This window comes from Plecotus auritus, assembly GCF_963455305.1.
Source record: "Plecotus auritus genome assembly, chromosome: 9".
In the NCBI taxonomy this organism is placed as follows: Eukaryota; Metazoa; Chordata; class Mammalia; order Chiroptera; family Vespertilionidae; genus Plecotus; species Plecotus auritus.
In genome coordinates, this window is record NC_137783.1 from 17,399,683 (window position 1) to 17,414,327 (window position 14,645).

The following is a 14,645-nucleotide window of genomic DNA, read 5'->3' on the forward strand; positions in this document are numbered from 1 at the left end:
GCCTACACTGCCTCTCTCACATGGACTGGTGAGCCCTCAGTCAATAGAATGGACAAACTCAGAGGTTTCCCTTCATGTCTCATGTCCCCAGGGAGATTGGGTGGCCTTGCCTCTTTGTAAGGGGAATTTCTGGGTCAAGGTACCACCAGGATCTGTAGTAATGCCCCCCTCGGTTCCTGAGCTGGAAAAAGTGGATTAAGGTTTGAGGATTGGAGCCCCAAAGCTGGAGTTGCTGGGAACTCCACCCTCTCGGAAGGGCGAGGAATTGGTCTGTTGGGTTACAGATGTGCCCCAGCTGGACTGCCGCCCCCCCCCCCCCCCCCCCCCCGCTTCCCTGCTCAGTGTTTATTGCTGTTCAGCCCTAAGAAGAGCTGCTGAGTCAGCTTTCTCTGGTGCGGCTAGCTCTTGGAGCCAGGCTGTCCTATATCTCTCACACTATCCACCCCTTAGGTAAACAGATGGGCATCCTCCACGCACTACGAGGTTCTGATGTGGTTGCAAAGGGCTCCATTAGCCAAACGCCTCTCTCTGTAAGAAGGGCCCTGGCAAAGGGCCCTGCTTTTCTTCCAGCCTGAGTCAGGCCTTTGCTGGAGTGACAGGAGAATCCACTTCCTGCCTGAAAAGGTGGCCTCAGCAGAGGTCTCTGCTGGGCGGAGCCTTCCTTCCTCGCTGCTCACACACCCAGGCTTCCTCCTCACGGAAGGCCTGGGCAGGCCTGTGCATGAGGCAGCCCCCCTTAGCCTTTCATGTGAGCGGTTTATCTTTCGAACCCAACCCTGCAAATTGGGCGCCGACCAGCTTACAGGACCACTTTGCAGCCTGCCTGGCCCCCTGGGTGGGTGACATTTGAATTGTATATCAAACATGGCCCCAGATGTTTATTCCACTGCCCACCCCTCTGAACGGTGCAGCTTTGCGAGCCCCCCACACTGAGTAAACTCAGCTGGGCCGCCTTTATGTGGTTTGTTCTGGAGTCTGAACAAGGAGATTTGCTTTCTTTGAAAGGTGACCTGTGAGCAAAGAGAATATCACCGGCAGCTGGTTAGTGGTGGGCCTTGGGGATGACAGAGAGGGCAGACACCAAGGCTCTGGGCTCAGCAGTGGTGGTGGGATTAGTGACCAGTGTGGCTAGGCTCAGCACCCGAGAGCTAGGGGTGGAGGGAAGCAGACCAGCTGGGCACTCATGGCTCTGTTGACCTTGTACTCTCAGCGGATGGGCTTGTTGTGGCCCAGGAGGGCCCAGTTTAAATCAGAGGTGGGGGAAGAGGAGAGTCTGGTACAGAAGAAGGAGAGGCCAGCTGCAAAGCATCCTCCGAGAGGCCTTCTGGGGAAAGCTCAAAGCTGTATCAGATGACCCCTGCCTTCCAGGAGGCACATGAACCCATCGAGGAAATTCAGACTGTTCTTTAGCGGGAAAGGCACAGGGAATAGAACTGTCACTCTGCCAAGCTGGCTTTACCTCCTCCAGGAAGCCCTCCCTGACCTCCTCCTCCAGCTCCTATGTCCTCACCATTCCCGGCCACTCCAGAACTTACTCATCTGTCTCTAGCACCAGAGTAAAGGTTCACAAACTTCCGGGTGGGGCCCAGGAAGCCACCCCCCACCAGGTGACTCAGGCATGGGCAGCCTTCAAAGAACCATCTTGCTCTAGAGCAGCCTCTCCAAATAGACATGTAACATGAGCCACATATGTAACTTTAACTTTTCTAGTAGCCACTTAAAAATGTAAAGCAGCTAAAATCATTTCTAAAGTATTTTTTCATTTAATCAAAATATCAGCCCAACATGCAATCAATACACAAATTGTTAATGAGGTATTTCACATTCCTTTTGTGTGTGTTTTTACTGTCCAGCAGTTTTAGCATCTCCTGTGAGCCTGATGGAAATGCAGGATCTCGGGCTCCTGCCCAGACTTCCTGAATCACATCCTCATTTTATTATTTTTTATTTATTTGTTTGTTTGTTAATCCTCACCCGAAGATATTTTTCCATTGATCTTTTAGAGAGAATGGAAGAGAGAGGGAAAGACAGAGAGAAACATCCATATGAAAGAAACACATTGATTAGTTGCCTCCTGCATGCGCCCTGACCAGGGCCCAGGCTGGGGAGGCGCCTGCAACCATGGTATGTGCCCTTGACCAGAATCAAACCTGGGACCCTTTGGTCTGTACGCCAACGCTCTGTCCACTGAGCAACACCAGCTAGGGCCAGATCCTCATTTTAACTTGTCTGCAGAGGCTTTGTATGAGTGTTGAGGTTGGGAGTCCCTGCTCTAGATCTAGATTATGAGCTCCTTCGTGTCAAGACTGTGATTTAACTTATTTGTAGCTCCTACAGGGGACCTAGCTTCTAGAAGGCACACAGCATATGTTTTTGGAAGAAAGGAGTGAATGATTGAATCCCGCAGGCACCCTCCCTCCCCCATTCTTGGCACCACATTCCTATGCCCTGTCCATGAGAATCTCAGGTTTGAAAAAGAATTTAGGAGTCAGAGAACAGAGGTGTGTCAGAGCCGATAGGAAATTTAAAGTTCCTATAGCCCCGTGGTTGGCAAACTGCGGCTCGCGAGCCACATGCGGCTCTTTGGCCCCTTGAGTGTGACTCTTCCACAAAATACCATGGCCTAGGCGAGTCTATTTTGAAGAAGTGGCGTTAGAAGAAGTTTAAGTTTAAAAAATTTGGCTCTCAAAAGAAATTTTAATCGTTGTACTGTTAATATTTGGCTCTGTTGACTAATGAGTTTGCCGACCACTGCTATAGCCTCACTCCTTTGAGCCCCACCTCGGGTAAGTCCCCCAGCTTATTGGGTCCAGCCGGCCACCTTCTTTCAGGAGTAAAGTGGTTTGAGAGGGTGTGTTGCTGGGCCTGCCTTTCTCTTCAGACATCTCCAAGCTCTCCCTCAGGAAGTCTGTGGAGCCATTGCTTAGGGGCCCTGGTCTGGCCTGCACATAGTTGTTACCCATCTGCTAAAGATTTAAGGCACCTGTACATATGCATAGATTTCAACAAATTGAAACAAAAATAGAAAAAGTGGTAAAGAAGTATGCATGGATACGTGGACTGGGCTCTTCACCCTAGTATTACATATAGTAGCAAAAAGTCAGAAACAACCTCAGTGTCCAAGACTAGGGGGGTAGCTGACTAAACCATGGCCTCCGTGTCACAGTTCAGAAGACTGAAATGGAAGTATTCTCTGACATGGGAAAATGTTCATTACACGGTGTAAGGGTGTTGTGCTGAGCTTATTTTATTTCTGGGCATGGAAGAATGGAATCGAGATATATATATCGATACTATATATATATGTTAATGTTGCTTTTGCAGGGGGAAGGATTTTGAGTGATTCTTACTCTCTTTTGGATTAACCACTGCTTCTCTAATTTCTAGTTTTCCCCCTCAGTGAACATGAATTCTTATGAGAAACAGAAATAAAATTTACAAAATAGAATATGGGTGAGGAAAATGGGAAGAGAAGAAAATCAGAGTCCTACTCTGTGTAGAATTTATTTGGAAAATGTATTGATCTTTTAAAGTCCTAACTACAGCCCAGTGGGTGTGGCTCAGCAGTTGAGCATTGACCCAGGAACCAAGAGGTTGGTGGCTTGATTCCCAGTCAGGGCACATGCCCCGGTTGCAGGCTCGATTCCCCAGTAGGGGACGTGCAGGAGGCAGCTGATTGATGAAGTTCCTCTCTCTCATCAATGTTTCTGTCTCTATCTCTCTCCCGTCCTCTCTCTAAAAATCAGTGGAAACATATTTTTAAAGTCCTAACTACAGGTTTATACCATTATGGCGCAGTGACCCTATTTACATGTAGCAAGCAATTAGTAAGTTTTTTAAAAAAATATATTGATTTCAGAGAGGAAGAGAGAGGGAGAGAGAGATAGAAACATCAATGATGAGAGAGAATCACTGATCGGCTGCCTCCTGCACACCCCCTACTGGGGATGGAACCTACAACCCAGGCATGTGCCTTGACCAGAATCGAACCTGGGACCCTTCAGTCTGCAGGCCAATGCTCTATCCACTGAGCCAAACCAGCTAGGGCACAATTAGTAAGTTTTGAGAGATGGCCTTACCACATTAGGGTTTGAAAATTCATGAGCCAGCTTTTCTTCAATTTCAGTCTGTATTCAGGGAAGTGAAAATTAATAATGGTGCAGTCTCTGTTTTGTTTTGAATGGAATCCGACAGTGACCCGCCCTTCACGTGTGGGCTCCAAATAGCCTGTGTATGTTGGATAATGATTTGTGCAAGAGAGAATCCTAAGGTCCTGTGAGAGCTGGATGGGTGGGTGGGTAAGGGAATGGACGGATGGATGGTTAGGGATATGTGTACGTGCACACACATGTGACATTGAGCATAGGACCACTTTCACCACCTCCAGTGCTAGCACTTTGATCCAAGCCACCATCAACAGGATCCTAACTGGTCTATCTGCTTCCACTCTGTGGCCCATTCACTACCCTGTAGCTCAAGCCTTCCTCTTCACGATCTGGCCTGTCCTGCCTCTTGGGTCTCGTCGCCCATACCTCGGCCCTCGTTCACTCCACTCCAGCCATGCTGGCCTTTTCAGGCCCTTTGCACGTCCTGTTTCTCCAGCCTAGACACACTCTGCACTTCCCTGGAGCCCTCCCCTCCTGCGTGGCCTGTGGTCTCTGCTGACCTGCCGTCTGACATGCCCTTCTCACCGCCCTGTATAAAAAGTAACAACCAGGTTCTCCGTCAACACCTTATCCTAATTCATGTGTCTTCATAGCACGCCTTCCCCCGAAGAGCATGTATTTATTTGTTTACTGTTTGTCTCCCTCCACTAAAATGCAAACCCACTGAGGCCAGAGGCTTTATTTCTCTTTGCTGCCCTTTTGTTAGTGTCTAGTGTCCCAAGTTCATGCTCCGTAAATATCTGAAGGAAGGCATGAACTTCAGGTGTCATGTGACTGACCTTCCTCATTTTACCAATGAGGCGCCTTCGGGTCAACTGAGGGAGCTCCGGGCTTTGCCCCAGGTCACAGGGCTGGGTCCACAGGGCGAGCTAGCCCTGCCTTCTCTGCTCCTGCCTGTGCCTCGGGAGGGAGATTAACCACATGCACCAGGGACGACGGGGACGCCACCGCGGCCATCCTGTCTCCTGTGTGTTTTTCCAGTTTATACAGAATTTCAGCCCAGAATAGCAGAAGAAAAAAACATTGTTCCTCCAGAACCCTGGAAACTCTTCCAGCGGGTCTGTCCCTGGAAAAACAGCAGCGATCTCAGGGTGGGAAGGTAGGAAACGGAGGAGGGGGTTCTTCCAGCCACGGGGACAAGGGGCCAGATTTGGTTTTGCAATTAAAGTAGCATCTGGGTCTGTTTTTGCAGAGCGGGTTCTGGGAGGTTGGTTTATCTGGAGTATCAGGCAGGGCCTTCCCCTCTCCTGGCCCAGGAGGTTTGGGATGGCAGGTGGCTTAAGGGCTCACCCAGCATATGACACCAAGAAACTGGGCCCAAAGAAGCCTCTGGAAACCTCACAGCGTGGCCCGAAAGCCTGCTGAGCCCTACCCTGGTCTCACTCAGGGGCATCTCCTGACACCTACCCCTGGCCCCCTCCCGGGCCCCTATCCCTCCTTGAGATTGCTCAGACACCCCCTTTGATGCATAGAGAGCTCTGGCCTCCTCCCTCTCATGCCCCATATGGGTTGGAAATCGACTGTGAAATGAGAGATTTGAGATGTCACTCATCCGTGTGAGGACAGTGGGGCCCTGGAGCAGTGGAAGGAGTGGGGGAGGCTGCTGAGGGGCCGGTCCAGTCTTCTGAATCCTGTTTCCTCTGTCTGGCTTCTCAGATGCAGCTTTTGGATAAGTTTCCCATCGAAGGTGGACAGAAGGACCCCAAGCAGAGGATCATTCCCTTCCTCCCAGGTAAGCCCCGGGTGGCCCTCTGATGGGATAGGGGGCAACCTGGGGAGGGGCAGGCCTTAGGCCAGGGAAAGACTAGCTGCGAAGCCCGACATTCTGGGCAGGGCAGGCCTAGGAAGCTGCATGTTAGCCAGTCCCCAGGGGGTTGGAAGTCCCTGATTTTGAAGGCCCACTGTCCTCACAGGGGCCTCTCCTACCATCCCAGGGCCATCTCTGGCCCCGGGTCATGTAACTTCCGAGGAGTTTCTCAAGCTCTTGGACTTCGTGTCCTTTTTACAAAAGCACAGAGATCAAGTTCTCCTATGAAAGGATAAAAAACTGCAGGCTGAACTCTTGTCACTAGCTCCCATTGTCACCATGGAGAACCTTAAATTGAGCACGCTTCCCTGTCTGATCCCCTGCATCCTCCCGGCATGCCACCCAGGCGAGGCTTCGTGCCCGACCTGGCCCTGCGCTGCCGCCCTGCGCTGCCGCCCTGCGCTGCCGGGAGGGAACTTGGAACATCCAACACCCGGGTTTGTAATGGCCTTAGATGTTGCGCCAGTAGAGTCCAGTGCTCTGCCCACCAGGGGCCTGAGAGCCCCGCTGGGGTGCAATGGTCACAAGTGTCCCAGAACCAACATGAAGCCAGTGGGTGCCCTGGTGCTGGGCATGAGGAGCAGCCAGTGCTCCAGGGAAAGAAGACCTCATTATTGTTCCATCCGTGGGTGTTGATGAAGGGCTCAGCCTAGGCCAGGCCCAGGAATAAGTGCCCAGGGTGGGGCTGGGGTGGCCTGGTAGGTCAGGGAAGATCTGGTCTTATTTCTGTCCTCTAAGGAATCCTCAAGCTAGTGAGAGAGACAAGGCCTACTCCCCCATTAGGGAACCAGTTAAGACAGGATGTGACCTTCTCTGCGCTGTGAAGTTCCAGTTTTTTTTTGTTTTTTTTTAAATTTTATTTTATTGATTTTTTTTACAGAGAGGAAGAGAGAGGGATAGAGAGTTAGAAACATCGATGAGAGAGAGACATCAATCAGCTGCCTCCTGCACGCCCCCTACTGGGGATGTGCCCGCAACCCAGGTACATGCCCTTGACCGAATCGAACCCGGGACCCTTCAGTCCGCAGGCCGACGCTCTATCCATTGAGCCAAACCGGTTAGGGCTGAAGTTCCAGTTTTGATTGGAGCAGCAGCTCATTGTGAATTGAGGAAGGCACCCCTGAAAGAGGGGGCCCTGGTGCTGACCTGGAAGCCTGGGTGGGGTAGGAGGGTGGGGTGAAGTGCACGCTTCCGTCCTGCTACTACCATATAGTCAGTGTCTCGGGCGTCAGATTGCCTGGCTTCGCCCCAGGAAACCCTGGCTCCGCCCTGGAAACTCTGGCTCTGGTGGCCCAATGTTATTTATGCCTCAGTTTCCTCATCTGGAAAGAGGGGACGATAATCATATCTACTTCATGGGGCTGTTGTAAGGATAAAATGAACATTCAGCTGCTTAGAAGTATAGCTGGCCTCTAGTAGGACCTAAAAAAAAAAAAAAAAGCCTTTATTATAACCAACTCCTAACCTGTGCCCAGCATGTTACACAGCACAGCCACATAGCTAACTCACTGGATCCTCCCAGGGAAGATATATCCCCATTTTACTGACTAGGAAGTTGAGGCCAAGGGAGACCAACAGACTGACACAAGCTACACAGCCAGGAAGTATGGCCGGCACCAGAACCCTCACCTCTGACTTCTGGGCCAGGGCTGCCCTCCACACCAGCTACCCCAGGAGAGGATAACCTGATAGTTGCTGCCCGACCAGGGGCCTCCCTTATTGGTACTCTTATGGGATTGTGGTGAGGATGAAAAGGATTCATGTTGCCCTAACCGGTTTGGCTCAGTGGATAGAGCGTCAGCCTGCGGACTGAAGGGTCCCAGGTTCGATTCCGGTCAAGGGCATGTACCTTGGTTGCGGGCACATCCCCAGTAGGGGGTGTGCAGGAGGCAGCTGATTGATGTTTCCCTCTCATCGATGTTTCTAACTCTCTATTCCTCTCCCTTCCTCTCTGTAAAAAAATCAATAAAAATATATTTAAAAAAAAAAAAAAAAGGATTCATGTAAAGCACTTTGCACGGTGCCCGTCCTGTAGTAAATGCTCCATAAATGCAGCTGCCCCACTGCTTCCAAGTCCCATTGCCTCCAGTTCTCCTTGCCCCCGAGTTCAAGGGGCCCAGATGAATGTCTGCACACTTAGCGGGTTACCTTACAGGAGAAGTGCCTGGAGCCTAGGAACAGCTCTTGTAGCAGAGAGTAAGCAAACCTACCCCTTTGCTCTGGAGAAAGACACTCTCTCGGTCTCCCCAGGCAAAGGCAAAGGCAAACGAGCTGAGACACTGCCTCTGTCGTCTAAGGCTGTTTGCTGTGCAAACACCTTTGAAAGATAATCCAGAACAAAAGGCAGTTAGTGCCCTGCTGACAGACAGACAGAAATGAAGGGAGCCGGGGAGAATGCTCTCACAGCGAGTGGACCTTGTGCTTTCTGGGGCCTCCTGCTCTGTGGGTGGAAATGAAGTTCTTTAGGACGCTGGGCTCAGCACGGTGGGGTCAGCAGCCTCTCAGAGCAGCCTGCTGTTTACATAGAACTTTCTGCCTTGTTTTAAAAGACTATTGTGGAAAATCCATCTCCTGTTGCCCATCCTGGGATTGGAGTCGATTTCCTGTGTATCCTGAGTTTGCCAGTCCAAGGAGGCTCCCTAGGAGGAAATGGTCATTACAGAGTGAACTAAAGTGTGTAGCTGCTGATGTAAAAAGCAAACAACTGCGACCAGGGACCCAGAGACGTCAGAAGCCAGGCAGTGGAGCAGAGAGGGGTGAACTCACTCCGCCAAGGCTGTGCGAGGTTTCCTCCCTCCACAAGCCATCTGTGTCCCTGGGCTGTCTGGGACTGTCCCCTTGAGCTGCCAGAAAGCCCCTTCACCCCAATACCCACGTCAGTCCCACCCATACGTGTATGTATTCCTGAGTCGATGAGTCGTGGAGAAACTGGATAGCTTAGGAAGAAAAGTGAGCCCACAGCCATGATCAAGGTAGGTGCTGCCAGCCTGCAGGCAGCCTCGTGACATTATGGGCTTGGAGGCATGTATTTTTAGACAGCGGGCATGCTCAGGTCTCTTGTGCCAGCTCACCCGTTTACACACCAGCCCCTTCATGAAGAGGCCATGTGGAGCCACAGTGCAGGAGGGAGCTGGGGGAATTGTTAGCAGGGTCTCCAGGGCCTTCCTCTCCCTGCCCCCGGAGCCCTGTGCAGCAGATCCGGTGTTTGTTCCAGGGCAGAAGGAAGCAGGGGGAAGGGATGTCGAGCTAGAGCTGGTCCATGGTGTGGGGAGAGCTGGCCTTCTCCCTGGGCAATAGTTTTTGCGAGTCTCCACCAGATGCCCCTGAGGAAGCCCTCCCTGAACGGCCTTGGAAGCGCTGAGGGAGGCAGCTGGCAGTTACTGCACCCCCCAAGGGAGAGGGCCTGAGAGGTCTCTGAGCCCCACTGATGACCTCCGACGGTAGGAAAAGACAGGCCTACGTGATGGAGAAAGAAAAATAGCGTCTGCTGGTAATGCCAGGGTTTAGAAAAGATTGACAAGATTATAGGCCTGAGAGGCACCGTGTGCTGTTTTCAAAGCAGCTTCCTCTGACCTCCTCTGCAAACGCTGGGTCTTCTCTTGCCGTAATTACTGCCCCCACCCCCCAAATCATTCTCTTGCTCTGTAATCTGGGGCGGGCGGTTTTCAGGGCGGCTGTCGGCAGCTGGCCTTGAACGCTACGTGGAAGCGTGTCCATTCCTGTCCAAGGTGTTTATTGAGCACTTGCTTTGTGCCGGGCCCAGCTGCAGCCATTGATGATGTCACTGAGAACAAGTTCGACTGGGGCGCTGTTCTCAGGAAGTTCACCTTGCAGTGGGGAGCAGAAAGCAAACAAAATCCGATAGTGATAACTTCCAGAATGTAAAATAACCAAGTCAAGCGACAGGTAGCTGGGCGCAGGACATCTGAGATCGGGTGGTCAAAAAAGGCCTTTTTGCAGAGGTGACACCTGAACTGAGCCAGGCCTGGGCAGATCAGGGCCCTGAGTGTCAGGCTGAGGAGACAGCAAGGATAGTGACCTGAGTGTGACGGAGGGCGTGCGTTTGAAGGACAGCAACAAGCAATGAAGTGGGGTTGTGAGGGGCCTGCCCAGGAACAAGATGGCTCCACATGTGTGCATCAGTTGGGCGATGCTGGCCCCATAAAACAGCCTCTGGGGTCAGTCTCCTCATCTGTCAAATGGGATCATTGTGGTTTAGGAGGACATTCCAAGCAGTTAACACATGGACAGCGCTGTGTGAGCTGCACAGTGAGAGGCATGCTGCAAGCCTGCCTGTCCTTCACGGTGGCTTTGCTGCGGGACACAAATGTGGGGTTTCCTTTCCCTGCTCTCTCTGTTGATTCAGCTTTTCCCCGCTGCATTTCCTCCCCAGTCACACTTCTTGCTTCTCCTTCCTTGCCTGTGGTCACTTGCAAAGCAGCAAGGAGCTTGTTTCTGAAGAGTTGATGACTCAGATGGCTGACCTAGGCTGAGCAGTGGGGGGGCTATGCAGCCCTGGCCCTGTCACCTGATAACACAGCAGGGGCACCAGCATCACAGTTCTCAGCTCCAGAGCTGCCAGGCCTCACTGGGAATAATGAGCTTTGCAGGAGGCAGCCACTCAAGAATTCGTTTACTTTTGGAAGTAAGTGGGGATTGGGCCCCCTAGCCCTGCCCCGTGTCATCCCACGGTTCTGGACCAGGGAAAGAGGTCACTTCATTATAACGTGCTCTGTGCCTTCCTTAGCCAGGGATACTTCTGGAAGGGGATCAACCTCCTAAACACCCACCCCAAATCCTCAGCCCTGAATGGAGCATGTGCTAGGGTATCTTCCCCAAGAAGCCTCTGATTTAAGCAGAAACGCATCTTTTTTCGAGGTCTCAGCCCATTTAATTTAACATGCAGAAAAGCGCGCCCTGGACTGCGTTCTAGCGTACTGGATTCTGGTGTAGCTCTTGTTAATTGCTGTGGCACAAAAGTGAATAAGTAAATTCTAGCAACCAGGAATCCCTTGCATGTTGGCAGTATCCCCAGATTTCAGTGATTTCAGGTCTCAGTGACATTACTCATCTCTCCCTCAACCCCCTCAACCCCCCCAAGAAATTCTTTATGTACATGGTACCCAACCATCCTCTCACTCCATTCGTAGAGAAGACATTGCTGTGCCCTAGGAATGGTGCTGTCAGTAAATTCATGCTCAAGTGCAGTTGACTGACAGGTCAGGTACCTGAGCCTAGGTATGACAGAGGGGAGAGCAAGAGGGCAGCTGGGTGGGGCGGGGGGAGAGAAAGGAAGAAAGTGCTGGACCTCTGCACCATGACAAGCCTGGTTGTGGAGGCTGAGCGAGCTTTCAGCGTGGCTGCCACACAGGGCCAGGCTGTGCCCCAGACACCGACCACTCTAAGGGACAAGGCTTTGTCCTGTGTGCGTTGAGGTCTCTGAAAGGTTATAGGCTGAGGGGCCTCATGACCGGATTTCGTTTTTTTTGTTTGTTTTAAATATATTTTTATTGATTTCAGACAGGAAGGGAGAGAGAAGAAGAGAGAGAAAGAGAGAGAGAGAGAAACATCAGTGATGAAGGAATCATTGATTGGCTGCCTCCAGCACGCCCCCCACTGGGGATCAAGCCTGCAACCTGGGCATGTGCCCTTGACCAGAATTGAACCTGGGACCCTTCAGTCTGCAGGCTGACACTCTATCCACTGAGCCAAACCAGCTAGAGCCAGATTTTTGTTTTGAAAGAACCCCTTGGCCCACGCATGTCAGACACACTGGAAGGGCAAGGTGCGGGGCGGGGGGTGGGGAGGAGGGGAGCGGGGATCAGGAAGACCAGCTAGAGGTGGGGGAGGTCTGGCAAGAGATGAGGGTGGCATGGTCGAGGCTGGGCAAGGGAGTGGAGAGAAGTAGGTTTGAGAGGTATTTTGAAGGAACAGCCAAGAGGCCTTGCTGATGGGTGAGTGCTGGGATGAGGGAGAGGATGAGGATGCCCAGGTTCTGTTGGGGGTAGCCCTGGCCCAAATGGCAGAGCGAGCATTTCCCAGCACTCCTCCCCCAACCCCCACCTTGGACATCACTGCTGGGGCTGAAAGAAAATAACTTCCGCCCTCCTCCCTGAGATAGCTGAAGCCTTTGGCTCATATGAAAGATGCTTTGTGGTGGGGAGTCCCTGACATCAGCCTCCCTCTCCAGGAGCCTCCAGGCACTGGGCATTCTGGTTTCTGGGTCCAGGTTTCTGTTGGGGGTAGCAGGGGCAGCAGTGGGTGGTGGTGGAGGAGAGAGAACACTTGGGTCCATTGAGAGGGAGCTCAGCCCCCCTCCTTCTTAGGAGCCGAGGGGCACTGGTGGTAGGTCTCTGCAGTATCTCTGGCCTGACCCCTCCATTGCTAGTCAAGCTCACCCCAACTGGACCTAGGCCTAAGGACAAAGCCCAAGCCAGAGCTCTTTCCTGGCAGGATGGAGCTGACCCTTGGAGACGCCCCAGGCCCATGTGAACTGATGCACCATTCATCCCGAGTGGTACCATTGCTCTGAGCCCTGCAAACACCTCCCCCTCACCTCCACAGTTCCAAGGACTGATGTCCACTGAGGAGGCCCCAGATGCCAGGCTGCCTGGGCTCCAGACCACAGTGGGCCTGAGGGACTGGCACAGCCTGAACATGGAGTCTGTTCACCTGAATGCCCCTTCAGAAGGCAGGGGAGGAAGCCAGGGGGTGGGTGGGGGTTGGCTGGCAGCACCAGCCCTCTCTACCTTTCAGGGGCAGGATGTGAGGAGAAAGGGCTATACTTCTGGTTCCCCCAGGACAGCACAAGGGGCCAACTGGATTTTACCTTTGTGAGAACAAATTGGGGCAGATCTCAGGGAGAATTTCCAAAGTTGCATTGACAAAGGAAGCTGTGTGAATCCTCAGGTCTGCCAGCCCCAGAGTGTGGAGGTGGTTCTGACAGACCTGAACCTGGCTTTGGGCTCAAACAGAGCTGGGTCCAAACGGGTCTTTCTCCTTGGTGCTAATTGTTGGACTTGAAACTGTCTTTTCTGGGCTGGAGGCCAGTAAGCATTGCACTTCAGCACCAGAGGCCCTAGAACCAGACAACCCTGAGTCACATCCTGACTCAGCCTCTCCAGAGCTGTGGGCCAGCCTTACTCAGCATCTCTACCTCTCCTTCATCATTCTCGCCTGTGCTGTTGAGAGCACCAAATGAAATGTTATCTATGAAACACACAGTAAGCACTCAGCATGTGGTGAAGATTAGGTGATTGTTAGTGTTGAATGAACTCAAAAAGTTTGGAGGCTTTGAAATAAATGATAACGGTTTATTCAAGGGTCTTAGAGTTTGCAAACTGGGAACAAACCTAGGCAAAACCCCCGAAGTGTTCTGAAGAAGAAAGAAAAGTTATGAGTTCTTGTTGAAAATGTGCATTCTTGAGACTAATCAGTCCTGCATTCTTAGCCCTAGGATTGGTTCAGGACAGATATCAGTCAGATGTCAGGGGTCTAGATGACGGATGCCAGATGGTAGAGGATTGGTGTCAGGAGGACTGGTCGTCCGGTGGTCTGGACAATGGACTCAGATGGTCTGAACATGGGAGTCCTGCAGGGAGGTAATAGGGGGTTATCTGGAGGTCTGGTGTATGTCCAAATGTACAACCAGATATTGACACAGGACTGGAGAGTTTAAAGAATTTAAGAATGGGGTCTTGCCCTAGCCGGTGTGGCTCAGTGGATAGAGCGTTGGCCTGCGGACTGAAAGGTCCCAGGTTTGATTCTAATCAAAGGCATATGCCCAGGTTGTGGGCTCCATCCCCAGTAGGGTGTGTGCAGGAGGCAGCCGATCAATGATTCTCTCTCATCATTGATGTTTCTATCTCTCTCTTCCTCTCCCTTCATCTATGAAATCAATAAAAATATATTTTAAAAAAAATAATAGGATCTTTCCTTATACTTCAGCCTTCATAATGTTAACAACTTTAGCAGCTTGATTAAAGCAACTCTATTTTACACATTCCCTATCTTCACTCTATCCTCGTTACTGTCGGGCTCATCACAAAATGGTGAGCTGTCTCTCTGGGATCCTTTCCCCCTGTGAGGTCTCATTTCAAGGCTTGCTGCTCAAAATGTAGTTGCAGATCATCAGCATGAGCATCATTTGAGAGCTTGCAGCACTTGATTGGCATGGCTCAGTAGCTGAGCACTGACCTATGGACCAGGAGGTCACGGTTCAATTCCCGGTCAGGGCACATGCCCAGGTTGCGGACTCAATCCCCAGTGTGGGGGGTGCAGAAGGCAGCCAATCAATGATTCTCTCTCATCATTGATGTTTCTATCTCTCTCTCGCTCTCTCTCTGTGAAATCAACATATATATGGACTGCAGAGTCTTGACTCCACCTCAGACTCACACAGTCACAGTGTGCAGCTTAATGATATGCACAAGTGGTTTATATGCACAGGAAAGTTTGAGAAGCACTGCTTGGTCCACCCACATCCTATAAACCACAAAATCTGTTGGTGAATTGATTTCTGACCTCAGCAGAGGTGCACGGGGAGATGAGGCTTCATGCAAATAGCTTGGTGAGGGCTGGTCTGTTGGTCTCATATCCCTGCATATCCCTGAGTTGCCTGCCTGTTCCTGGCTCCCTGTGGGAGGGGGTGTAAGTCTCAGCACAAGCCTCTG

At 51.6% G+C, this 14,645-nt stretch overlaps 1 protein-coding gene across 5 annotated transcripts in view; it reads left to right on the top strand.

Annotated features, from left to right (window-relative positions):
• The window catches only part of SH3PXD2A (SH3 and PX domains 2A), a gene marked incomplete at its 5' end in the record, with an annotated part of 261,903 nt that overhangs the window by 110,572 nt on the left and 136,686 nt on the right, over positions 1 to 14,645 (top strand). For all 5 annotated transcript variants that reach the window (XM_080687644.1, XM_080687640.1, XM_080687643.1 and 2 more), the window contains one exon: positions 5,823 to 5,898. In XM_080687644.1, the coding sequence (XP_080543770.1) occupies positions 5,823 to 5,898 (76 nt within the window). The remainder of the gene's footprint in view (positions 1 to 5,822; positions 5,899 to 14,645) is intronic.